The 27382-nt window shown below is 40.6% G+C and overlaps 1 protein-coding gene across 2 annotated transcripts in view; it reads right to left on the reverse strand.

Moving 5' to 3' along the window:
- Nucleotides 1–208: 208 nt before the first annotated feature.
- The window catches only part of ITGA6 (integrin subunit alpha 6), a 46225-nt gene continuing 19051 nt past the window's right edge, over nucleotides 209–27382 (reverse strand). The window contains exons 2-26 of one of the 2 annotated variants that reach the window (XM_075284113.1): nucleotides 26899–27023; nucleotides 26195–26274; nucleotides 25533–25788; nucleotides 23913–24044; nucleotides 22511–22724; nucleotides 16309–16505; nucleotides 15690–15781; nucleotides 14680–14807; nucleotides 14491–14586; nucleotides 14227–14288; nucleotides 13980–14128; nucleotides 12459–12605; nucleotides 11474–11586; nucleotides 11005–11194; nucleotides 10836–10919; nucleotides 10121–10200; nucleotides 9444–9521; nucleotides 8881–8983; nucleotides 8343–8516; nucleotides 8033–8134; nucleotides 7289–7399; nucleotides 7099–7197; nucleotides 6689–6814; nucleotides 5016–5146; nucleotides 3452–3585 (exon numbers count right to left, since the gene is read on the reverse strand). In XM_075284113.1, coding sequence (XP_075140214.1) covers nucleotides 5039–5146; nucleotides 6689–6814; nucleotides 7099–7197; nucleotides 7289–7399; nucleotides 8033–8134; nucleotides 8343–8516; nucleotides 8881–8983; nucleotides 9444–9521; nucleotides 10121–10200; nucleotides 10836–10919; nucleotides 11005–11194; nucleotides 11474–11586; nucleotides 12459–12605; nucleotides 13980–14128; nucleotides 14227–14288; nucleotides 14491–14586; nucleotides 14680–14807; nucleotides 15690–15781; nucleotides 16309–16505; nucleotides 22511–22724; nucleotides 23913–24044; nucleotides 25533–25788; nucleotides 26195–26274; nucleotides 26899–27023 — 3046 coding nt within the window. In that variant the 3' untranslated portion in view covers nucleotides 3452–3585; nucleotides 5016–5038. Of the gene's footprint in view, nucleotides 3586–5015; nucleotides 5147–6688; nucleotides 6815–7098; nucleotides 7198–7288; nucleotides 7400–8032; nucleotides 8135–8342; nucleotides 8517–8880; nucleotides 8984–9443; nucleotides 9522–10120; nucleotides 10201–10835; nucleotides 10920–11004; nucleotides 11195–11473; nucleotides 11587–12458; nucleotides 12606–13979; nucleotides 14129–14226; nucleotides 14289–14490; nucleotides 14587–14679; nucleotides 14808–15689; nucleotides 15782–16308; nucleotides 16506–22510; nucleotides 22725–23912; nucleotides 24045–25532; nucleotides 25789–26194; nucleotides 26275–26898; nucleotides 27024–27382 lie in introns of both variants that reach the window. The other variant, XM_075284112.1, reaches the window with a different exon arrangement.

Below are 27382 nucleotides of genomic sequence, written 5' to 3' on the forward strand. Positions count from 1 at the left end.
ACATGAAGCCTCAGGGATATAATCACAAAGTAGCATAGGAATAAGTGAATTGTCCTCAAAAATATATATGACACTTGTCATTATATCACGAGTCTTACAGCTCTGCTACATTTCAGACCTCTCAGGAAACGCACCGTACACTTGTAAACTGCTTCCCAATGTCAAAGGGTTTCCATTTTTATTTTTCTCTTTGCAGTCATATAAATAGTTCAAATATACATGGACATTTGTAGAAAATACTTTTCATTTACAATAGTTTTATTTTTCTGGATGAGATATCCAGCGATGAGTATATTAAGGAAATGTGTTGACTACACTGCATGTACATGTAAGGCACATATAGATTCTTATCCTAGTACTATATGGAATATAATCTGTAAATCGTAGAATATTGCGACCCAATCAACCAGTTGGCAAACAGGAACAGAATAAAAGATTTATGAAATTCTGGAAGACAACTTGTCTGTGTCACCTATAACAACCGCTATGGACATTTATTCACAGGACAGGGGATGAGAGTCCGATCGCCAGGCCCTTCAATGATTAGGAGGACGATGGGAACCAATACCCCCCCCACCCCTTGTGAATAGAGCACAAGTGCACTTGCGTCACATTCACTTCTATGGGGCGCAATGGAGTTTACCATTCCAGCAACCGCATAGAAGTGATTGGAATATTGCAAGAATATTGGGTTAAGTGTCCATTGTGGTATAACCCCTTTACTTGTCAACTCTACTGGAACATATGGCACACTCCCTGAAAAGAAGTGACCTCCAGGAGCCCCAAAAGAGTCCTCTGCCCAGTGGAATATGCTTTATTCTATGCAGGTCACATCATAAAAAAGAACATGACCAGCTCATTTCATGTCCACATTACAACAGGGGTATAGCGCACTCAAAAAGTGGACGTGTCAAGGTGTCAGAGGTGATGTGGCCTCACCAGTGAGGGTGCGACCTTGCCTAAAAACTTCTCCCCGATCCCCAGTTCTAAATGTTGGCTTTTTATTGTAAATCAAGTATTTAGACTTAAGACTTTTTTTCAGTAGCTTGCACTTTTTTTTGTTATTTTTTTTCTATACATATTGCTTGAAGCGGACTTACTATATTTTATATCCTGGACACAAAACTAACATCCAGAACTCTATTTTTCTATGTGACTATCCATAACTCGGCATCTGATGGAACGTGCCATGTTTATTCGCCTGGTATCTGAATGCCTACACAGGAAAAGTATCTGTGGTCACTGTATTATGGTGCGGCACAACTTGGAGGTGGAACAAAGCTATAATACGAGGACAAAGTCGACTACTTAGCTTCGAGCTCAGGTCATATTGTCTCCTACCAGAAAAGCTGAGCCATATATACAGTATAGGGAACCCGCTGTATTATAATATAGATCTAGTGTTCCAAAGGCAGAGTAAACAGAGACATGTCGGGCTTGTGTCCCTCTTTAGAAAAAAAAACAATTTTATATGTACACATCACAGTATTTACACACTCAGCACATACATTGCAGATCTATTCACACACGAAATACAACACGAAATGTAGTACTGCATTATAACAACAATAACATATAAGACAATAGAAAATTAGTATAGACCTGACCATTTAGATTATATCAATAGTTACACCCGGACAGAAAAATAAGAATTCTTTGGCCTTTAGTAATATGTATCATATAGACACAGTGGAGTCGGCCATTTTCAGAAGAGTAAGGGATATCGGTGATGCAAAATGGCCGCCTCCATTGTGGTCACATGATACAGATACTTAAAGATTAAAGGCAAAAGGAAGCAATAAATACCTCACAGGTTCAGCTATATACAAAAGAAATGGTGAAGTGTTGTCGCTAGGTTTGGAATCTGATTTACAAGGAGGACAGAGAACCATATTGCACATTTTCACTTTTTACACTTTTAGCAGTTTGAGGCCTTGAAATCATCAGGAATGTGTATTGAAAGTGAAGTAAATCTGTGAGTTATTCTGTTTAAAGACCTTTCAACACCTCTACCAATTCCAGTTGTCCGCTCTAAATGTTGCTCCACTGATTTAGATAATTTTTTTCCTTAGCCCCAATATTCGGTTAGTTTTGGTGCCTGACATGCTATCTAAGCTCTCTATTGTCAGGTGGGTGGTCTCAGGAAGGAGAAAGCAAAGGGGAGTGATTCCGATCTCACTGATGCTGTCCAATCAGAGGTCAACAGTGTCTAGATCTCAGAATCAACCCCTTGTCTGCTGTAGCCCAAGACCATCCGCTTCACATTAGGGAGCTTAGTTAGCATATGAGCACCAAAACTATCTGCATTGATTGCTCAGGAACGGTGAGGGCTAGAGAACATATTCCAACTGTGCTGGAATCAGTGGAGAAGAACCTATTAAAATATGTAAAGCATTGGTAGAGATGGCGATGTTAATGATATATGAGTCAGATGTCCATTTGTTCTATGTCTGCATATTAAAAGTATATGTCAGGAGATTTCTATGGCATAAATGTGGTGTAAACCTAGCCTACGACAAAACCATTAAGACTAATGCAACACTCGTTTCGAAGGTCTTCCTTGCAATGATGGGGCTAAAGGCACGTTGTACCAATGCTGCTGGAAAACTGAGCTATAGTATGTGCCATTGAAATGATTGTAGGAAGACAGTTTGCATAGGTTCATATTACCAAAGTAACAGAAGTGTCATTTAGCATGTGGCACAGATGCATGTGTGTTAAGGCAAACAGATCACAGATCTCATCAGATTTTGTAAGAAGGTCTTATAGCAGTGATAAAATCTTCTTTACATTATTAATGCACTTAAAGTAATTCAGTGGCTGTCCTCCATTATTGCATAATAACAGTAGATCAGCATTAAATAAGACATAGCACCCCTTTTTCCCAACACTTTGTACACCTAGAAATGGAATCATTACCAGGTAATGACTTTCATGTCACATAAAATAACTTACCAAGACAACACCGTTTTTGCAATAAAGTTAGGTTGGCTTCAGATTTCTCTGCAGTGCCTACTAAAGGGGAAATGTAGTATTACATGGCGTCCACTCAAATAAATGGGCATTCATGTAATATACTAAATGGCTGTGTCTGCCAAAGCAGGCACTGCTTAAAGTCTGCAGCTCAAAACGCTGGTCTTCAGAGGAGTAAAACCCATCCATGATGTCCATATGCCTTACAGGGCACAATGGGACAACACCTTTAATTCAATATTTCACTTGCGACCCTCAATTCATAAAACTTACGATCAAATATCATTTCACAGAGTAAGTCACATATGTCATGGAAGTGACATCCAGACAGCAATAAAGTCTATTGACACATATCCAATCCATCCGCGTGGCGCCATCTTCCTACTAAATAACCGTTATTTAAAAAATCCTACCAAAAAAAATAAAATAAAAATTCTAAATAAAAATAAAACATCATCTCTAGGTATAGCTTTCATTTTCATTCCAATTGGTGACCCATTGCTTTTTTTCAGTGTTCTGTTTATCTTTGAATTGTCGATCTTCTTTGGGGATTCGTATAGCGTGGTATCGCGGGACACTGTCATCGTACCTGGAACGTTTAAAAAATCCGCACTGGAAAGAGAGACAAGATTTGGGTCATTATGAGACGATTCATTCAGGGTGAAGCCAGATGCACAAGGGCAGGTACAGTCCGGAAAATACAGTCCGTATATCGACCACATTTCCAAGACTGCACTCAGTTCAGAGACCTGGACTCATAGTATCATAGTAAGGTTGTAAGTCATTGCCACACTGTGGGGCTACTGTCCCATGTCGTATGTAATCCTGATGGGACAGTAGTGTTATGGTAACTCACAGCATCATATATTACTATTACACTATAGGTCTAGTTCTACAGACATAGTGCAGTTTGCGAAATACGGTCTATATAGATGAACGCCATCTTCCAGACATTGACGGCACATGTGCAGCTGACCTCACTTCGAACGGCAGACAAACTGGACGTAGACACGAAGCACATTACCAAGCCCAAGGAGCTGTTAGAAGAAGACAACAATGCGGTAAACGAGAAAAGGTATAAGTAAGTATTAAGGTATATTATATAGTTCCATCTGTTTTCTTTCCATCCACAATGCACTTGGATAGACAAACAGCAATGAAGTGCAAGAGAAGACAAAATTCTGGGAGGAATACCCTCTGCACAGTATGGGAAGATCCATGTGAAGATTACGCTCTGTCGTCCATCTATCGTAGTTGCCAACTGTCCCAAATTTGCTGGGACAGTCCTGAATTTATGCCAACAATTCCAGAAAATACGGATTTGAAAAAGCCAAACCTTGCCCAAAAATAGGTAGCCCACGCAACTGAAAAGTGGTCTGGGTCATGACATAAACAGATTTTCCCATCCTATAAGTCTAGTATGCACACTTTTCAATACAACTACATGGGGTAGGTTTTTTAACAGTGGGAGTCAATTAAGGTTGAACTGTATAGGAATATAATTGAATATGTCATTGGCATATATGGCTCGGCTTTGCATTCATGTGTCCTCAATAGGGAGATAGGAATAAGTCACTGCCAGACACCTATGCCAGTGGCTTATCCCTATTGGGTTTCAATATGTCCGACTGTTCTTTTCCCCCTGATGTCTGTTGCCGTACAAAATGGACATATTTGGCTGGTGCCATTGAAGTCTACAGAATTGGCCAGCATTCATCTAATGTGTATGGATCTCCGATATTTCGATCTCCTCTCAAAGTGTTCCTTTATCTTCATAAGTCTTCATTCTCAGGGAAAAAATCTATCATAAAAGTTCCAAGTAAACAGTAAGTGGACAGATACAGAGCAGGTAGGTATTTTTAGGTGCTCGTTCCATGCATGACCATGTTACATATATGTGCTGTAAGGATTAGACAGAAGCAAGAAGACAGATAGGCAATTTAATAATGGAAGCAATCTGCAGCAAAAGCCAAGTGTTATGCTAGAAGGTAATCCTGCAGCCAATCCAGCACCCAAAAGCATTGATTGAAAGAGTCAATTACCAATCACAGAACGCTGATCAATACTATGCGTCCGATGTCAGCCTCTCTTTATCAGACGGCTGAGTATGGATTTCAGCCTTGTGATAAGTGGCATCAAATTCATCTTGCTTACTTCTCTTGAAAAAGCCACACTACAAAGAACGAAGGTTACACGTCGGATGATTTGTGATGATTGGAGGAAGGAATATGAAAGCAAATCAAAAAAAATCAGCAGTCATGGAGAAGCAGGGGTCACAGTGGTAGGGGTCCGCTGGGTCCAGGTCTCATATCAGTGTCTCCCAGTGGAGTAGGTAGGATCCCTTAAAGCAGGTTTCCCCACTAGAAACACTTCTCCCCTATACACACAATAGGGGATAGGTCTCTGATCTGACCCACAGCGAAGGAGTCCACTGTGTGAATGAAGCAGCATGGATCATGTGCGACCACTAAGAGGAGAATACAGCAGTGGACAGACATGTACACTACTGCTCCATTCACATCTCAGCGTCCAGGGCCCTTATGAACATAACAATGTTGGTTAAGCTTGAGTTTTCTGTCATGCCTAAATGTATAAACTCAAAAAGCAGTTCAGTTTTAGGGAAAAAAAAATATACTACTGATAACGCAGTCTTCTGTAAGCTGAACAGAGTGGTATACGGTAGAATAAAGGTTTTTTTTTTCCTGGGAAACAAGTCATTCTCTATCAATAGGATAGGGAATAACTTGCAGATCAGTGGGCGTCCGACCGCTCAGACCGACACTGGTCAAGCAACGCACAGACTGGTCAATTCAATTCAATTCAATGGGAGCGCTGGAGATAGCCTGGCACATAGCACATAGTACTTTGGCTATCTCCGTCACTCCCAGTGGAATGAATTAAGTCCCCCATTCTCCAGATCATTGGGGGGTCTGAGCAGTCAAAGTCCCCACTGATCAGCGACTTATCCCCTATCCATAACTTGTATTTTCTTTTACCTTTTTTATCTTCTACGCACATAAAGCAACAGGCCAAAACTTCAATCTCAAGTATAAATATAATGTATTAATCTTTTTGTGTTTTGCTTTTTAGATCTCTATCAAATAGATTAATGAACAGATAAACATCCCCAAACTGCTCAGCTTAGAGTAGATCGCCGTGTGTTAATGAAAAACTATCTAATAGCAGGAATTATTTATATAGAATCACAAATGGCAGATTTAGGCAAGATCAGCATCTAATGGATTTTAATGATTCTGATGCAGGTTACATACAGGTATCCACTGAACTGTGAATTGAGTCAGAGACCTCCAGCGCCCCCTTTTCTTTTTAAAAGAAAGCCATAGACATTCAATATCTGTGGGATGAAGGCTCATGCTGCTAACAGCTATCTCCATGTATGCTAAACTACACTGAATGGGGAGAAGGAGTAAAAATCTGCTGCCAGAGAGGTCTTAACTCTTTAAGAACAAAACTAGGAGAATCTGGAACACCCCGTATTCAATGGACAAGTCAGCCAGTCCCATGAGAATCAGTGGCCTTGACCAGCACACATCTAATGTGCATCCACCCATTTCTAAGGTGCCAGTGGCCCTGATGTATTGGGAACCAAAATATAGGATGACAGTCCCAAAGTGTAACTCAATAACTGTGTAAAAAGTAAGTCCTAAGGATATAAATCCAGAGGTAGATATTATATAACCATAGACATACTCACCTTCCATAGTATAAAGACTAATAGTGCAAGCATTAAGATTCCTGCTAGTATAGCAACCAACACGATCCACCATGGCACTCCAGTGTAATTCACCTGCGTCTTCTCTGGGAACACTGTGACACGCACCTATATAGATACACATGGTAAGAGTTCTGTTCCTATTATACAGACTTCATAGTAATGTCTTGTTGTTAACAACCCTATAATAGTTCAAGGGAACCAGAGCCTGCAAAATAAGTCAATGTCTGACCCTCTCAATCACTCCCTAGTACATTATCTCTGCAAAGTGAATTAGATGATCCTGCAAACCTTTGCAAGTCTGGGAGCAAATTTACAAAATCCTACTCCATAGATAACACATACGGCATCGATATACTTTCCCTGTGATCAGCTCAGATATGTTTATTTACCTGATATGCTTCATTTGCCCATTTAATGTTGTCGGCTTTGGTGTCGAGACTGATGGACGCTCTCACGATTATGTCAAGATAGCTCATTTTAGAATATTCCTGTGGATAATGGAGGAGAAATAGAAGATGAGCGGTTGTAATCAAGAAATGTACAGATGTAAATGATGTAAGTACATTAGTGCGATGGTACCTCAAGGAACGTGCTGTTCCATAATCTGGAGCGGATGACAATAACAGCATTACTATCCAGGCCTTGAAGGGGGCATTTAATAGTCACGCACTTTGCATTTGTATTACAGTCCTGAAAACAATGGGAGAGATTAACAATGAATCACATGTATGAAATAAAGAAGAAAGAATCTTGTCAAACATCATGTGGCTAAGGGCACATTAAGATCACAGCTTGCATCGGTTTTGTAGCGGGTCTGTTTCACAATTCTGCTAAAAACAGACGTCAACATGCCCAAAGTCACTTGCAAGGTAAATTTTCACATTGTCCCCCATCGGTGATATGTATGCTTCTAAGAGTATATCAGCGATACATATCATCAGTAGAGATGAGTGAACACTGTTCGGATCAGCCGATCCGAACAGCACGCACCCATAGAAATGAATGGAAGCACCTGTGACACCGGCCAGCCGCCGGCAAAGTCAGCGTCACAGGTGCTTCCATTCATTTCTATGGGTGCGTGCTGTTCGGATCGGCTGATCTGAAACAGTGTTCGCTCATCTCTAATCATCAGACTTGTTGGGATTTGGCAGTAAATGCATCGGCACTCAATCTGCACGTGACTCTTTGGTCTTTTAGATAGCCCTGAAGACGTCTTAAAATTAGGAGACATAAAGATGATATTTTCCACGCCGCCATTGTTTAAGCTATGTAGAACTATGTGTACAAAAGTCCAGACACGCAGAACAAACCAGTAAATCTTACCAATGTCATGTACTTCCTATCCGAGAAAAATGAGAAAGATTTGCCATCCGGATCAGTTTGTTTTTCCGCTAATTCACGTCTGTTTCGACTTTTACCAGATTCCTGTCGCAAAGAGAAAATTACGTAAACTTCCACAACGTCATAGGAACAAATCCATGTAAAATAGTTTAATAGTTTAAATCTAGGTAAAAAAATTTGAATATTCTACAGACACTACATTGTACACAAATACCGTTTTTCTATCACTTTCTCTAGGAATTGGCATGTATATACTGTATACTTCCACACAGACAGCTCGGTGTTAACATACCAGCAAGTTCAGCCTGTTAATTTCACTGGCTTGTTCACATGCGACTTTGTCCAGTCCCTTGGAGTCTATTCTGACAATGTACAGAAGCCATTTTCCATTGTTGATCTCTTTTGGCCACTGAATTTCCAAAAATGCCTTGCCCAGTGACTTAAGAGGCCGTCCAAAGTTAGTGACCTGAAAAGTAATACCCATGTAAGAAGGTTAAAATAGTAAGCAAAGCGGAAGATTAGAGGAGATGTCTGGCTGTAGAGTAGTAAGATCCATCATATAAGATATCCACTGTAGGTATATATGTGTTGTTGTGTATGTAGATGCCCCCATCAAATTTTAAGACACATTTGCTAATGTGGTTTCTGAAATTTGCATCCATAGTCATGTTTCAAGGCTTTTCAATGGGTTGAACATTGGCAAGGTATCAATCTATAATCTACCGTGGTTGTTACTGCAAAGTAAAATGTCACATAAGCTCTGTGCATTATCCTGCTACAGCTGCAGAGGGCGCCCTAGTCTCAAAAATGAGGCCAAGCTCAATACTCACTCTGAAGTCTACATTAACCAAACTTCCAACATCATCTTCTGTTTTCATGGCACTTTCTCCAGTGACTTTGCCTCCAAAGTATACCTGAGAAGGATCTGCAATCCTATTAAACAAAAGAAAAGTACATAGTAAATGTAGTGGACCATCAAGATCGCACAGGACTTGCTGAGTGTCACTAGGATGATACAATTTAGCACAAAGCATAAAGTTTACTTTCTAGATTTTTAGTTCTTTATTAAGAGTGCAGGTTTTTCGGGGAGACAAAAAGTGTCATTCCTGTATTACAAGAGTCCACAAGGATACCTTAAGGTTTTAATAACATCTTGACCCATGACTTCTACACTTCATGCTAAAGTCTAAGACTAAATGTCATGTTACTGACTACAAGATAAGATAAGATAAGATAATCCTTTAATAGTCCCACAGTGGGGAAATATACAAATCATAAATAAGCTTCCTAGTCTGTTTTTGAGGCTTTCTCATGCTACATTACTGTTTTCAAGGACCCTTATATACTTTCAAGTGATATTGACACTCATCTCGATGGAGACATATAAACTTACCCAGATAAGGAAAGCAGAAGTTCAACCACGACTCGAGCCTTAGCCACTTCAGGTCCTAGATCTGCTTGGGAGCTGGTTCTGTAAGGTTATAAGAAATGCATACAAAATTATCTCTAATAATCGTTTGATAATTAAATACTAAACATGACCAAATAGTGTAAAAGAGAAACAAAGTAGATCACATTACTAAATGGATGAAAACACAATGGGAAAATTTATTAAGACTGACATATTGTACGCCAGTCTTAAAAAACAGCCTGAGTGGTGCAGGTAATGGGAGTGTGTCCCCCTCATAAATCTTTTGGACGTCTTGATGCTAAAAAGGAAATCTACAATAGATAGGAACTGGACCAACATGGCCTACAAGGGTGCAATAGCGTGGTATTAAGGGGTTTGGTTGGTTTGGTATATCCTTAGTGGAAGATTTTTCCCACTAGAGATATACCATCTCGCCAAACAGGTCAGAATTCTTTAAGCATTCCTATAGATGAGCCCGTCTGTTTGTCTACTTTAAACTTTGTAGATGAAATTGAGCCCGATAGTTTGGCAAAACTGGAACCCAAAAGGCAACTCCACACCGCTTCATCAGTAAATGAACAGAAAACCTTAGCAAACCCAAGTTTGTTCCCTGACATATCAATACTAGTGCTAAACTACCCGTCTTTGAGTTCACCTACGTTTCCAAACTGAGAGGGATCTGAAGCTCCGTGGTGTCGACTGTTATTTCGCTAGTACTCAAGATCAGGGCGAAGGTTACCTGAAGGAAAGTAAGACAAGGTTACACATCCACCAATCGGCATAGTTGTAGTATTCCAAAATTTTGATCCTTATTTTAACAAGGCCTTATCCAAGATCGACTATTGATGGTCTAACCTTAAGATGGATAAGTCATCAATATCAGATTGATACCCAGCACCCCTACAGATCAACGGATATCTACGCAGTGTACAGGGCAAGCGGCTCCATGCAAAGTGTAACGGCAGAGAGAATGGGAGCTGAGCCGCCATAGTGCAACTTCCAAACACTATGCTCCAAATAGCTGATGTTCTCCCCATGTTTGCATGGATTTTCTCCAGGTACTAAAGTTTTCTCACATGATCCAAAGATATACTGATAGATTGTGAGCCCTACTTGGAACAGTGAGTGACGATATCTGTAACGCAATGCGGCATATGTTGGAGCTATATAAGTAAAATAAATGGGTGGAGTGCTCGGTGTCAGACCCCACCAATCTGATATTGATCATCTGACATAAGATATTTGTTTCAAAGGCATGGGTGGCTCTGGATACACAGACAACACACCCTATGCTGTGCCTCCTCCATGGGCCTGGGATTGCCCGCAAGCACCAATCACCCAAGCTTGAGTTTAATAAACAGATGAATCACTTACATTGGAATCTCTTTTGAAAGGATTTCCAAGCTCGCACTCCACTTTGGATCCATTTTGGTTGGACGTACAGAAAAAATTTCGTTCCTACGTTTCCATGAGAGAACAGATTGTTACTCAAAAAACAGTGGCTACTATGAGCTCTCTGCGTCTTAATGGTTTTATTACTTACTGGAGTTTTAGTAAAAACCTTAAACGATGAAAATGATAAGGTGGGTGGAAGATCTGCAATGAGCTTGGCTTCATGGGCATCATCACCATCTTTTTTGGGATTGTTTGGATCTGAAGGTTTATTGGTCACTGTGATTTCAAGAGCAATTGCTTTCTGGTTTTGGAGTGCCAGTACTGGAACACCGTTCTCACTGGGTGGTAGAAGGAGATAATAACAATCAGAATTGTAGCCAAAGACAGTCGGTCTGTCATGTAACTAGGATTTGAGCTGTGCGAATATGTTTCTATATACAGTAGATGGCTAAGTGTTAATGGTTAATGATTAAAGTGTACCAAGAGTGAAAATCTAAAATTCCCAGTGCTCTTAGATCATCGTGTATACATCTACATAGTATCTACACTGGCAGCCTCTTTCAATAGTCAGTTTTAGTTTGTTAACAGACTTCTGTTAAGGTAAGAATATATTATACCGCTTCAGTTCTGTGTAGGAGTCCGCTCCGTCCTTAGTTAAAAATCTGTAAGAGATCTTCATATTACTGTTACAGACATTGTCTTCTCCACATCCTTCTTTCAAAAACTGAACCTGGAAAAGTTAAGATTAAAGATCATCAATACAGAAAATATAGACTGCAAAGTTATTAAAGTGGTTCATGCAGCGCCGCACCTCCCATGAGGCGACCTGAAGTGACCGCTTCAGGCGGCGCTATGCCGGGCCCCCAGCATTTTTGCTGACCTAAGCCAGTCCAGGACAAGCTGTCCTGGACTGGCTTAGCGTCACTGTCTCAGCAGCCCGGCACGAGAAGCGAGCGGTGGATTGGGGAGGCCCTGTGGATGCAGCGCTGCTCCACCGGCCTCCCCTCATGCTCAGGCAGAGAGCAGGTCCTCTCCCTGCCTGCTAACGCCGCCCTGTCTGCTCCGCCCCCTTCGCTCCGCCCCGCCCCCTCCTCCCGACTTTCTGTCGTTCACCCCTGGGTTCATGTTAATGTGAAAGGTGATCAATGCAGTTCTTGTATGAACCATGTTAAAGCCTAGGAATATCTTTGGAAGCATTTTTTTTACCTGAAATTGATGTATTTTTGGCTATAAAAATGCTAACCGGTTTTATTAACAATTTTTACCCATTTGTCTTTTGCAGCTTCTTTGTATCACAGTACATAGCAAGGGGCAGAGTGCCATTCACAATAGAATAGGTCAAACAAGTTCTATGATGGCATGGACCATATTAGCTTAGATAGGCAGACATGTGGGCTCATCTTTCATGTTTAATTCCCTGGTATGGCCACCATGGGGAATTCAATATCTATCCACAATGCTTGTACGCCAAGTCTTAGCCAGGTCGCCAGACCGTCCAGAAAAAGAGACGCTATTCTCTGCTCTGACTGGGGCTGGATTCACGTCTGCAGATTTTACCAGAAATTGACAAACTAGTGTGACATAACATGTTATATACTGCACCTCTGCCGTGACTTTTTTCGGCTCATTTGCATTCTGGATAGGCATAAGTTCTGGCAATGAACTGCTCTGCCTCTTCCTCCGGCGGACATTTTTAATATCCACACTAACAGATACAGGGATTTGTCGCAGCCTGTCCTTTATATTATCCTATTAGAATGAGATAATTGTATAGTTAGGGTTATAAATGTCAATACAAAAAAGTAATCCATATATTTAGAGAAGGTCATTCAATATCATTGCATAAGTAAAGTCATCTACGTGGTAAATTATTAGCAAACAAACCAATACTATAGTGGGACTGAAATTGCATTATCATATATAGAGAAAATTATTATTATTCATTGCTTAATAATTTCATGCTGTCCTAAGAGAAATGTGTAGTAGGAGGTATTAATATAAGAAGACTAGGCAAAGCAAGGCTTTCATTCACATGGGAAAAAGGTAAAGTTAGCAACCCCAGCCCTGTATTGAAATAGTCTGATGGGTGACTTGTTGGCAACCCCTATGACACCCAGCACCCTGCCAGACATCTCCTATATGTCTCTAGTAAAGGTCCCTGCACATTACAGCCATGTCAGACAAATCCACCAGATTGTTGAACTTCAACAACCATATCCTTTTGTTCACCAATAGAGATGAGCGAGTAGTACTCGATCGAGTAGGTATTCGATCGAATACTACGGTATTCGAAATACTTGTACTCGATCGAGTACCACTCGCTATTCGAATGGAAAAGTTCGATGCAGAACCAGCATTGATTGGCCGAATGCTATACAGTCGGCCAATCAACGCTGGTTCTTCTCCTACCTTTAGAAGTCTTCTCCGTGCAGCTTCCCCGCGGCGTCTTCCGCCTCTGAATTCACTCTGCCAGGCATCGGGCCTGGGCAGAGCCGACTGCGCATGTCTGCTTCTAGTGCGGGCATGTGCAGTCAGCTCTTCCCAGGCCCGATGCCTGGCAGAGTGAATTCAGAGCCGGAAGATGCCACGGGGACGCTGCACGGAGAAGACTTCTCGGAGGATCCAGCCCGACCCTCACTCGTGGACTTGCTAAGTATAATTTGATCGAATGTTGCCTACCCCTGAAACGAGCATTTCCCCCCCCATAGACTATAATAGGGTTCGATATTCGATTTGAGTAGTCTAATATTGAGGGGCTACTCGAAACGAATATCGAACCTCAAACATTTTACTGTTTGCTCATCTTTATTCACCAACAGAGTTGTCTGACAATGGCTTGCTACTCTTCCATTTGATACACATGTATACTTGGACAAGTCCAGTGTATATATAAATGGGGGCTGAGGAATGGCTGAACCATTGTTTGACTGACAGCTATTAAAGGTGTATGGGCACTTTAATAAAGGGAAGTACAGGAATAGTCTATAAATGAGATTTGAAATGAAAAGAGTTGTCCTTTATCATGAGGTTGCGATAAATTGAGAAATGAGGATCGTGACCTATCCTTAATCAGTAGTCTACCTCTACATCTTCAGACGTCTACCTCTATGTCTTCCCACTCACCTGTAGATAGAGAATGTGGTCGGCACATTTAACCTGATTTTGTACTCTGAGCTCCATTGTGTTGGTTAGCGGCCCTGAAAAATTGGCAATTCTGGAGGAGAGGCCTAGGCTTTGTCTTACACTTTCAACTTCAAGTGTGTAAGCAAGAGCTAGAAAAGAGTTAGGAAATGGTTATAAGATCTAACACCGTAACTTACATTTAGTATTAACAATACTTTAATACGTAAAATACATGATATTCACTTACTTAATCGTGGATTGTAGTCTTTAGGTACTGCGGTATATGACAAACAGACCTCTGCTGTCAGGCTGAAAAACAAAAGATTTTTGACTTTAGGTCTCAAGGCAATCTATGTCAAATTTAAAGGAACCTCTTTAAGACAACTACCTAAAATAGCATTGAAAGTGGATTTGTATAAGATGGTCTTCGAACGACTATATGAAAATCTAGACTTTGGTGTCATTGTATTTATAAACTCATATGCCAAAGTCAAATCTTATCATAACCTACCAGATTCCACTGGGGATGACACAGTTTTTCCTATTATAATCTATCTTGTCTGGCGTCACTTTAATAGTCTTCTTGATGCTGACCACTGGACGTGTCCTAAAAAGAAAAAAAAGACGTATACAATGATAAATTTAGAAATCTGCAGGTATCCTTTGTATAGATCCTAGAGTTAGGATAAGTTTATCGTACCTGAATACACTTATAGAATCTGACAAAGATCCCACTGCGATATCAGGATAGGAATTCTTATCTAGATCCATATTTCCGGCAATGGAGTAGCCAAAGGATTTGGTGTTTGTGCTCTTTCCATCAATAACCTTCATGAAATATAGACTTAATATTAGAATTACATTTCTAGTCCACTTACATACAAGCTAGTCGGGGACATCCTCATATTGGGATTTTGATTTGCTTTGCATTTGCAACAGTGATGTGTGATCCAATGCAATATCACTGGGCACGAAGACCATTTTCATCTTCCAAGAAAACACTGTACAGATTAAATTAGAATCTAGCCCAAGCCTTAGGTCTGACAATAGTTCATTCATAGTAAAGATCAGTACACTATGGCCTAAATGCCATGTTTCAATAGCAGGGGCACAACATGAAAAAATTGCATTTTAGCAACAATAGGCTGATTGAAATACCCATATGAGCCTTCTGGCAGTCAATATAGAGAAGTGCTGTAGCTATACGGGTGCAGAGGCAGTTGCCACCAAGAACCTGGTACTTGAGAAGACCCAAAGGTTCCTTTGCAATGCAAGATATCATGATTCCAAATAGCACATAGTAGGTGGGCCCTGTTATAGATTTCTCTTTGCAGCCCAAGAACTACAAGTTATGCCTGTTTTTCAAGAAGTTTTTTTAAAACTACTTCAACCACTAACCCAGGGGTAGGGAACATACGGCTCTCCAACTGTTGCAAAACTACAACTCCCAGCATGCATACTTGCTCTGCTATTCTTGGAACTCCCATGGAAGTGAATGCAGCATGATGGGAGTTGTAGTTTCACAGCAGCTGAAGAGCCGAAGGTTCCCTACCCCTGCACTAACCTAAAGGTGGCTAGAGGCAACCAAATACAGTGTCATGGTTGGGCCAAATGGACATGACTGACCAGGATCTAATGATGGCTATGGAATAAATCTGCCCTATTATCATAAGTCTTGGGTTTTGTGATGTTAAACTAAGATTCATATACCTGTGCTGCTTCTCGATTGATGCCATCTTTGGAGCCATGATATATATAGACTTTCCCAAAGCCATCAGCATACGGTGCACCGACTGCAATATCTAATAAGAACAAAATAGATAACTGTGAGATCCTAAAATAAAATAGTTCTGGTTCTTGGTATACAGAAATCGGTGTAATCTACACAGAAGGTAACCGTGTATCGTATGGCAGGGTCCATATTTCTTGTTACATTACCCTACTTAAAAAAAGCAGTCATAAAATGATATATAATATTTCTAAACTTGGAACGGCTTTACTGCTCAGCTACTTCCATACTGGAGCAACATAATGAAATGAGCTGCTATGTATGACATGAAAACCTTGCGTTTGGTGGCATATGAAATATGAGATTCTCTGCATATATACAGCCTAATTCCAATGGCTTGTGATCTGCCAGACTGTCAGACTTCATCATGTCACCAAAACAGAAAGGAGGAGAAAGCAACTCCACTTCTGGAGCATGGAAATTGGGATATCCATAAAGATTTGACAATTAAAGTGTATTAGAAGGTAAGGTAGAACATATCTACAACAACACTGCAAGGTACTAACCCCTAACTCATTACTTATCAATGAATTCACTTACCAGGATAGCCATCTTGATTCACGTCTCCGACATTCTTCACCGAAATTCCAAACATGGAATCCCTGGGTCCTTCTATTCGTATTGGTTTGACGTCATCCCACTTTCCTTCCTTATTTATGTACACATAGATAGCTCCTCCTATGTCTTTATTATCCTTATCAAAATATTGAGGTGCACCGACAATTATATCCTGCCACCTGTGGGGGAGACAAATTCAGATCCTCAGGGTTCTTTTGAGTTAAGAGGTTTTTTTTTTTTATCCTAGTCTAAGAGTGTAAGGACGCATTTAGACATGGCGGATTTGCTGCGGAATTTCAGTAAGTACAAAACAAAACTCTATTTCCACATAGGGCCAGTTTTCCTCTGCGGACTTTCTGCTTCTATTATATTGGGAAACCACTAATCATTTTGGAAATCGCAGTGTGTCTGCTGCATGTACCTTCCTGCAAAGTATAGATAGGATGCCTTACAATTCGTAGATTTTTCCACCACAGCCAAACCGTGGCAGCATTTACCCCACCTGGGGCCCCAACCTAAATTACATTTGCATGCTGAACCCGCAGCAAGAAATTGACCTGCTGCAGGTTCAAAACCTACAGCACAAGGCACTTTGCTCTGCAGATATTTCAGTGGTGTGACAAGGGTTCCTGTATACTGTATCACAGTTTAGTCATCACCAACAATTTCACATATGGCCCTGGCCTCACCAGGTTTATCTCTTTGTATCATGGAACATTAAAAAGGCTCAATCTATGCAAATAAAATCTGAAAACGAATACAGAAAGTACAAAGCTATTGCTCTTAAAATCATGATGGCGGACACTAACCAGAACCAGAGGACTCTCTCTGCTATTTTATTTCTTTATAATGGATTTTATCTTCTATAGTTCAGTTTGGTTTCAGTATAAAATAAACCGTTTCCACGTAGCACAAACATTTAACGTGCAATTTATCTCATGTGCACAGTGTAGGAATGAGATTGTGACTAATAGGAAGGATGTGATGTCTGCAGGTTTCAATATGAATATATCTCCAGCACTGTGTGAGACGGAGGGTCTCTGTAATCCGCTGCCAACTCTCTTATCAGTAGCAATGGTCGGTGAGTGCGGTGGACTCGCATTAGTGGCGGCTAGCAACAGACTCCCTAATGCTTAATCATAATGGAAAGGTTTTAATCACCTCCTTTAACAATAGAAAACAAATCTAATGGAGGAAATTCCCTAATATGACTGGCCGCACACTGCTACAACACAGGACACTCTATGAAAGTAAATATTGGTCTTGACAATTTATCTAAAAAATAAAAATAATAAAAATCACAAAGACTGCAGCTGTATGATGTTGTTTTCTTGTCATGTACTGGCTACGTGTGTATGGCAACGTCACTTCTTCCATATAGGAAGGAACAGATCAGAAGAACACTACAGCTGGTCGTACCTATTAGATTACTGCATTGTTGGCTAAACATACTAATAGAGATGAGAGAGTAGTACTCGATCGAGTAGGTATTCGATCGCATACTACGGTATTCAAAATACTCGTACTCGATTGAGTACCACTCGCTATTCGAATGTAAAAGTTCGATGCAGAACCAGCATTGATTGGCCGAATGCTATACAGTCAGCCAATCAATGCTGGTTCTTCTCTTACCTTTAGAAGTCTTCTCCGTGCAGCTTCCCCGCGGCGTCTTCCGGCTCTTCATTCACTCTGCCTGGGCAGAGCCGACTGCGCATGTCTGCTTCTAGTGCGGGCATGTGCAGTCAGCTCTTCCCAGGCCCGATGCCTGGCAGAGTGAATTCAGAGCCGGAAGATGCCGCGGGAACGCTGCAAGGAGAAGACTTCTCGGAGGATCCAGGCCGACCCTCACTTGTGGACTTGGTAAGTATAATTTGATCGAACGTTGCCTACCCCTGAAACGAGCATTTTCCCCCCATAGACTATAATGGGGTTCGATACTCGATTCGAGTAGTCGAATATTGAGGGGCTACTCGAAACGAATATCGAACCTCGAACATTTTACAGTTCGCTCATCTCCACATACTAACTTTGGTAGGATCAGCTGAATACCTAATGTGCGGCAAGCAACTTCCCACCAATGGCAGACGTGAGGGAGATAGGGATTGGACAGTTGGATTTCAACATGTCCAATCCTTTTGTTTTGAGGGGAAATAAGTTGCTGTTTGAGGAGTCTGGTAACAGCTTGCCCCCCTCTCCATACTGAAACTACCCACACACTCAGCCAAAAAAAATTCTAGACTTCACCAATCTCCACAAAACAAACTACAACATTCTTGTAAACTATGGATGAATCAATGGTGTAATTTTTGGAATGATGATCAGCTTCTCTCCTCTATCATATAACCCTATATATCACAGAGCTCAGCTTCTCTCCTCTATCATATAACCCTATATATCACAGAGCTCAGCTTCTCTCCTCTATCATATAACCCTATATATCACAGAGCTCAGCTTCTCTCCTCTATCATATAACCCTATATATCACAGAGCTCAGCTTCTCTCCTCTATCATATAACCCTATATATCACAGAGCTCAGCTTCTCTCCTCTATCCTATAACCCTATATATCACAGAGCTCAGCTTCTCTCCTCTATCATATAACCCTATATATCACAGAGCTCAGCTTCTCTCCTCTATCATATAACCCTATATATCACAGAGCTCAGCTTCTCTCCTCTATCATATAACCCTTATATATCACAAAGCCCAGCTTCTCTCCTCTATCCTATAACTCTATATATCACAGAGCTCAGCTTCTCTCCTCTATCATATAACCCTATATATCACAGAGCTCAGCTTCCCTCCTCTATCATATAACCCTATATATCACAGAGCTCAGCTTCTCTCCTCTATCATATAACCCTATATATCACAGAGCTCAGCTTCTCTCCTCTATCATATAACCCTATATATCACAGAGCTCAGCTTCTCTCCTCTATCATATAACCCTATATATCACAGAGCTCAGCTTCTCTCCTCTATCCTATAACCCTATATATCACAGAGCTCAGCTTCTCTCCTCTATCATATAACCCTTATATATCACAAAGCCCAGCTTCTCTCCTCTATCCTATAACTCTATATATCACAGAGCTCAGCTTCTCTCCTCTATCATATAACCCTATATATCACAGAGCTCAGCTTCTCTCCTCTATCATATAACCCTATATATCACAGAGCTCAGCTTCTCTCCTCTATCATATAACCCTATATATCACAGAGCTCAGCTTCCCTCCTCTATCATATAACCCTATATATCACAGAGCTCAGCTTCTCTCCTCTGTCATATAACCCTATATATCACACAGCTTCTCTCCTCTGTCATATAACCCTATATATCACACAGCTCAGCTTCTCTCCTCTATCCTATAACCCTATATATCACAGAGCTCAGCTTCTCTCCCCTATCATATAACCCTATATATCACAGAGCTCAGCTTCTCTCCTCTATCATATAACCCTATATATCACACAGCTCAGCTTCTCTCCTCTATCATATAACCCTATATATCACAGAGCTCAGCTTCTCTCCTCTATCATATAACCCTATATATCACAGAGCTCAGCTTCTCTCCTCTATCATATAACCCTATATATCACAGAGCTCAGCTTCTCTCCTCTATCCTATAACCCTATATACTACAGAGCTCAGCTTCTCTCCTCTATCATATAATCCTATATATCACAGAGCTCAACTTCTCTCCTCTATCATATAACCCTATATACTACAGAGCTTAGTTTCTCTCCTCTATCATATAACCCTAAATATCACAGAGCTCAACTTCTCTCCTCTATCATATAACCCTATATATCACAAAGCCCAGCTTCTCTCCTCTATCATATAACCTATATATCACAGAGCTCAGCTTCTCTCCTCTATCATATAACCCTATATACTACAGAGCTTAGTTTCTCTCCTCTATCATATAACCCTAAATATCACAGAGCTCAACTTCTCTCCTCTATCATATAACCCTATATATCACAGAGCACAGCTTCTCTCCTCTATCCTATAACCCTATATATCACAGAGCTCAACTTCTCTCCTCTATCATATAACCCTATATATCACAGAGCTCAGCTTCTCTCCTCTATCATATAACCCTAAATATCACAGAGCTCAACTTCTCTCCTCTATCCTATAACCCTATATATCAGAGCTCAGCTTCTCTCCTCTATCATATAACCCTATATATCACAGAGCCCAGCTTCTCTCCTCTATTATATAACCCTATATATCACAGAGCTCAGCTTCTTTCCTCTATCATATAACCCTATATATCACAGAGCTCAGCTTCTCTCCTCTATCATATAATCCTATATATCACAGAGCTCAGCTTCTCTCCTCTATCATATAACCCTATATATCACAGAGCTCAGCTTCTCTCCTCTATCATATAACCCTATATATCACAGAGCTCAGCTTCTCTCCTCTATCATATAACCCTATATATCACAGAGCTCAGCTTCTCTCCTCTATCCTATAACTCTGTCATATCCTGCACCCAGATAGAACAGTACAAATCCTGGTAGTCAGTGAAGTATTCTGAGCATGTGGAAGGTTTTATATTTTAAAATAACACAACTCTGTCTACCTGAATATTTTTAGTACAAAATCATAGCAGCTTGATGCTATTGGAAATTTTAATGCAGCTTGTGTATGTAAAACAGGAACTAGGAAAAGGAAGAAAAGGAGCTGTTGTTGAGAGATAAATTGGACGCAGCAGTCAAGTAGGCAATGGGGAAAAAAACAGCAGTCTGAAATGAAAACATGTGAAAGAACACAATGAGTAAGAAGATTTAGGAGATGTCAGTGGATGAGGGAGACTGTTTTTTGTTGGGGGAGGGTTGTTGAGAAAGTAGGTCACTAACACGGGAGGGAGATAATAGGGGTCTAGAGCTAGGGAGTATGGGGGTCTTTCAGTTGGTAGGAGAGGATTTGGAGCTAGACAAAGAGCCTAAGAATTGATGAAAAGAGAGTCTATTGACATAGGGAATATAAAGAAAAGAGATAAATTTTGGTAAAGAAATTCAATTTGGATCTCCAGAGGAGGAAGAGAGTGGAAGAAACAGAAGACTAAAGAAGAAGGTATAGAAGTCATGTGGCTTTGACATCATGAAAACATTAAGGTTGCCGAGGAAAAGCAGAAGAATCCTCGAGAAACATGGACTTTTCCAAATATCTAAAGCAAGAAAATGGCCTAAAATAACAAAAGAACCTAAAATGAGCTGATAAATCCATGGCTGCTCCTGGCGATCATGTGGGTGTACGGCACCCAAGTCTGCAGAAAAGTCAACAATGACTGGTGGGGACCGCTAGAGTAGCAGCACTATTGTGGTGGGGGATTTATCAGATGAGCATAGTCTTTTTTTCACTTAGACTAGGTGTTTCATTTAGGGCGGGTTCACACCTGCGCCTGGTCTCTGTTTTGTGGGTTTCTGTCTTCTGCCTGAGAACCTGGACAGGAGACGGAAACCCGGCAGTCAGTGTCCGCTTGTGTCTTCTGATCTCCGCGGTGAAACCGTTTTTTTTTTTTAACCAGACACAAAGTCCTGTATGTCCAACTTTGTGTCCGGTTAAAAAAAACGGTTTCGCTGCGGAGACCAAAAGACACTCACGGGTGCTCACGAGCCGACACTTTGCAAACTCATTCAAATGAATGAGTTTGAAAAGTGACTGCCGGTTTCAGTCTCCAGTCCAGTTTCTCGGGCAGAAGACGGAAACTTGCAAAGCGGAGACCGGGCGCAGGTGTGAACCCGCCCTTACACTACTTTTTCCAATCAGGAAAACCCCCTTTGAGTGGTCCTCTGAACAGCTAAGGCCTCATGCACATGATGGAGTGTGCAGGACGAGTGGGTGCCGATTTTCTAATGGAAGGCATCCACATCGCACTCAGAAGATTCTGAGACATCTTTGATTCATTATTGGGGGGAGGAGTCCGGCCCGTTCCAATATCACAGAGCAGGATAGGACCTACTCTATAATTATCGGACCAGAATGGAGCCCTGCTCATAGGGCACACTCATTCATGTACATAGGCCTGAAGAAGAGAATTTTCATCAGATGTCTGAGGTTAGACAAGATAGAAGATACACATACGATCTATTCAGCTCATAGTAGCCAAGAACAAAGCAACAACAGGCAATATCACTGTTTCCAGAATCCTATTTACTGTGATCTTACGTGTCACGGTTGAGATCCGCTACTGCTACATCATAACCAAAGGAAGAAGCCAGACCCTCCCCTTCAAAGATAAATTCAGGAGACAACATTCTCTCGTTGGGTGGAAACTTCTTCAGAAGGACCACGGCTCCACTGTGATTGGCCCTGGGTGCACCCGATACAAATGTCATCTCGTCTTGTGAGGTGATTCCTCTGCTAGTATCCAAAGAGAACCCTGAGAAAATAAGCCAAGAAAGTCTGAATGAATACTAAATAAGATTATACAATAGTGGTATTGTAAATTGTATGTAATGAGTAAGATGTAAAGATATGACATGCAGCGAGGCGTGAAGAGGATACCACCTCACAGTTACCCAACGTTCTACATATTACAACGTTCTACATATTACCACCATATGAGGTGTAATGATGGATATGAGTAGTGCACTTTGCATCAGTGTATGTAAGTGAAAGTCCAAAATAAAGAAGAGGTGCAAATCTTTCCATAATACCTTTTCTCTGGATATGCTCACTTCTGGGTTTGGACTTTCAAACACTGATGCAAAATACTGACCGAAATACTGACATGTGAAAGGGCCATAAGTAACATTTTATAATATATGAACAGGTTTTGATCAGTGAAAACCAAAGTCATATCATACTGCAATGAGCAAAACTTTGAGAGAAATTGTGGAAATGTAGAAACAAAGTAGGTGGAATTTTACTGGGCCCCCAGTCATTGGAAATATTTGTAATATAGGATTGGACAGAGGCAATGGCTATCCAGAAACAGCAATGATACACATTGCAATACAATGCATAATAGGGGTCAGAATTAAATTCTATATTATATCATTATATTAAATTATAGACCATATAGAAGTTGCATTTGCAAATGTAGGTGTGAATGAGGCCTTAATAGCATTCTACAGCTTCATGCACGTGTTGGTGAATTCATCATGGTATTGGCATTTACTACATGTAGATCTAAGTGCCATGACCTCATGCTACCCACGCAATGAATGATGGGCGATTTCACCAAAACATAGCACATTCCACAATGAACCACAAACCTAAGTAGCTATTAGTTGCCACATCGATGAATTTATAGGATTTATGACCCCTTGACCTTGGGGGCTCAGACTTATACAGAAACTGATCTGGATCAGTATTGGACACTGTTGTCATAAAAAGGAGACCTGTGTATTTATAGGAGCAAGAAGACATAAAAGGAACATATAAAAAATATTCAATACATAACATGACATACAACAAATTTCATCATACAACCCATCGGTTCTTTAAGACAGACGAAGGTCCTAAATAATTTCTAGTTTACAGGTTGGATCATATGATGGCACCGATCACTGATGGGTGCCCATGTATGTGCCCAAAATACAGCAAGAAGTGAATGAATGGTTACCTAAGTAACTGTTAGCTGGAACAGGTACTAAGTTTGGGTCGCGTTTAGTTTCACCACCAGTTTCATAAGGACCATCTTCAAAAATGAACAAGTTATCAAATGAACTATTTTTGTGTTCTGCTCGAACAAAACCTGAATGAATGAATAAATGAATGAGTGAAATGGCAAATTAAAAAAGGCAAAAATCATAGCAAAAAGTATAACAGAACAAGGAGAATATATAATATATAAACAAAGAGATGGTATGAGGCTATAATACCGAGTAATGATCCTTAGCATAGGCCCTTAATATCTATTCAAGAAGGGATCTATATCAGATCCGCTAGATCAGATTTGGGGGTTGTACATCAGATAACCCCTACTGACTTGAACTGGACTGAGCCACACAGTGTAATACAAGGCACAAACTCTACCAAATGTATGGGACAACTATGCCTGATAAAGGAGGAAGGCAACACGGCATGTACTGGGCCCTTCAGTCAGCTAACATTGTCATTGCCAGGAACTATCCCCCACAATCTGATCTTTTAACCCTAGAAAGACCCTTCATAATAGAGTTCTAAACTGATGAGAATGTAGGATGGAGATAATGAACACTAGACATTGCAGTTGGCCTATGTCTACCTACATACCCACGAAATATCTATTCCTAGGATATGCTAAAAGTATACTTCAATATATTCTACTAAATAAGCTGGGTTCTGCAGGAAAGCCCCTCTATTTATTAGCATGAAGATGCCAAGTCAGAATTGATCTCTGCACAGGGCCACCCTTGACCCAGTCCCATTCATTTGGTGTCAGAAGAGGTACTGTACAGAAAAAGTGCCCTTTTCTGCTGTAGACTCTAGCAGGTCCAAGGATTGACAGTCATCTTCCCAGAGTCCTTAACATCTACCTGTCTATGGTCAACTCAAGTCATCTAAACTTTATTAAACACTTTGGGCCCGTTCACACAGGCACAGAGGGGGCGGACTATGGCGCGTAATCCACGTCATAATCCGCCCCCTCACAATGGTGGTCTATGTAGACCGCCAGGCTACTTTTTTCCGTGAGCGGTTCTTCAGGCGGATGCCGCGGCTCACTGAGCCACGGTGTCCGCCTGGCAGCAGCAACTCCGGAGTCGGCCCATTCATTTGAGCCGACCGCGACAGTCGTGGCAGGCTGGTTTTGACCCCAAAATCCGCCATACCGCCCCTCGTGTGAACTTAGCCTAATCAGACCATATTTGTATCACATCTTATGTTGCATGTGCTATCAAAATACAGAAAACATTGATATTATCTAGAAATATCTACTTATACTATATATAGTGTGTACATGTGAGATACATACATAAAGCCTACAAAGATAGTTGACTATATTCTTACATATTAAATATACCTCAATCATACTTTGGGCAACCTATCCATCCAAGATAGTGTTTCGAAGGATATAACCAGTCTAGATAACTATCATCTACAGGTATACATAAATCGTAGCTATAACAGTAGTTCTACTTCTCAAAGACTACACCATGTCAGACCTCATCTGAGCAGGCAGTGCAATAAAGACTTGTCCTAAGGGTTCTTATCCTGCACAAGCTTGCAGGAAAGAAAGTAGCCATTGGACCGGCCTGCATACCTTTCCAGTTGTATGTCCCAGGTGCACCAAACACAACATAATGGTAGTCCTTTGTAAATGTTGCAGCAACACCTTGCTGACAAGATCCAAATTTCTCATGACCCCTGAGTCGTCCATCGCAAAAATTCCAGTCTCCTCCATCCATTTCATCTGAGATAGTCAGGTCTTGGCTCAGCACGTAACATCTTCCAGTAATATCACGAGATTCTTGGGGCGTATTCACAAATCTCCTTCTTTCGTATCGGTGAGCACAAGTCTATAGAATAAGACAGGACGTATTACAACAGGTCCAATATTTAAGCAGTCAAGATTTCACCACCACCACTTCTCTAATGCCCTTTCAACATAAGTCTATTGTTAGATCTTGTGCACACACACAGAAAAACCAGCAATGTACATAATATTGCGCCAATTTGCTTATCAGTGTTTCGCAATTTCCTCCGTTTTTTAACCTTTTACTTACTCATACAGAGAAAAGCATCTGTTTTGTTGGGTATATCACTGTTTAGGAACTTACTCAGCTCAAGTGACATCACTAAACCACATTGATATATATATATATATATATATATATATATATATATATATATATATATTTCTATATTGCAGCAGCTTCTAATATAAAGCTTTGAGTAAAAAGGAATATTTTTCATAATACTTACCACAATTTTGCCTCCTGGTCCTTGACTCTGAACACTTACACCCATCCATTGGTTTTCTTTACTCTCATATGTCAGGTCCACTGTAGAGGGAAGTATTAGAGGATTATTCCAGGGTGTTTGTGGCATTATATGAGTGCTGTATGCTTGCCTTTTTTGTGTAACCGTTATATTTTTGCAAAAAGTTTATACAAATTACAGAAGAAACAGCTTATAATCAGCATGTGATAATATACGCTTTGGCATCTATTAGCAAACTGAATTCTAAAAGCACTCATGAGATTTCTGGTGAAATATCTATTATTTATGGCAATTTGTGGTGAGATGACACTGTAAATCATAGGGCTATCATATACTCATATAGGCTATCATATACTCTATCTAGGACCAGGCATAAATAAAAGAGGAGAGAGTTCCCAAAAGCAAAGATCAAAATAAAACCCCGGGTTTTGTCACCGCCATTAGAAGGGCTTGGTGTTTGCTTCACCATCCATGCCCTATATAGGTGCCAATTTCCAATGGCGTATGCAATGAAGTAGCAAATGGACAGAATCCACCAGTACCCAATATTGCCAAGAGTTCCCAGCACTTGTACAGTATTTCTCTATAGTCTCTGGTCCATTTACAAATATAATATTACCTTTAAGATTTGCTACAATTATATTACAGTACATCAGCTTTTATGTTGTAACTGAATGGAAATTTACCTGCATTGTCAAACACAACCCTTGTGCACGGAGTGGTAGATGTAATATCGCAGGCAAACAATCCACCTGATACGTTGGCTTTCTGTGCAGGAAAGGCTTTTGTTCTCGGTGCACCAACCAGCAATCTGTCAAATAATAGAAAAGAAAATCCTACTTAGAGATAAGATTCCAATGGCTTACATCATTCTTAGGCTACTAGAATATGTGACTTTATTCACATGAACTCTTAATAGTATTTGCATGTATAGTCTACATGTGAAAACCTAGGAGCCACAAACAAAATGCAGCGTACATCATGAGAATCAAGTCTACAAAGTACAAGTACAGCAGCCAAACTGTCATGGCCACCTCCATATCAACTCATGTTCATGCACCAATTTTCCATTTTGGAAAAGGTCACAGCACATTCAGCAAAAGTGAAATGACATTACAATTGCCCAATGCATATTGGAGGAAAAGTATTACGACACCTATGGCAAAAAAA

The sequence above is a fragment of the Leptodactylus fuscus genome, chromosome 8, assembly GCF_031893055.1.
Source record: "Leptodactylus fuscus isolate aLepFus1 chromosome 8, aLepFus1.hap2, whole genome shotgun sequence".
NCBI classification, from domain to species: domain Eukaryota; kingdom Metazoa; phylum Chordata; class Amphibia; order Anura; family Leptodactylidae; genus Leptodactylus; species Leptodactylus fuscus.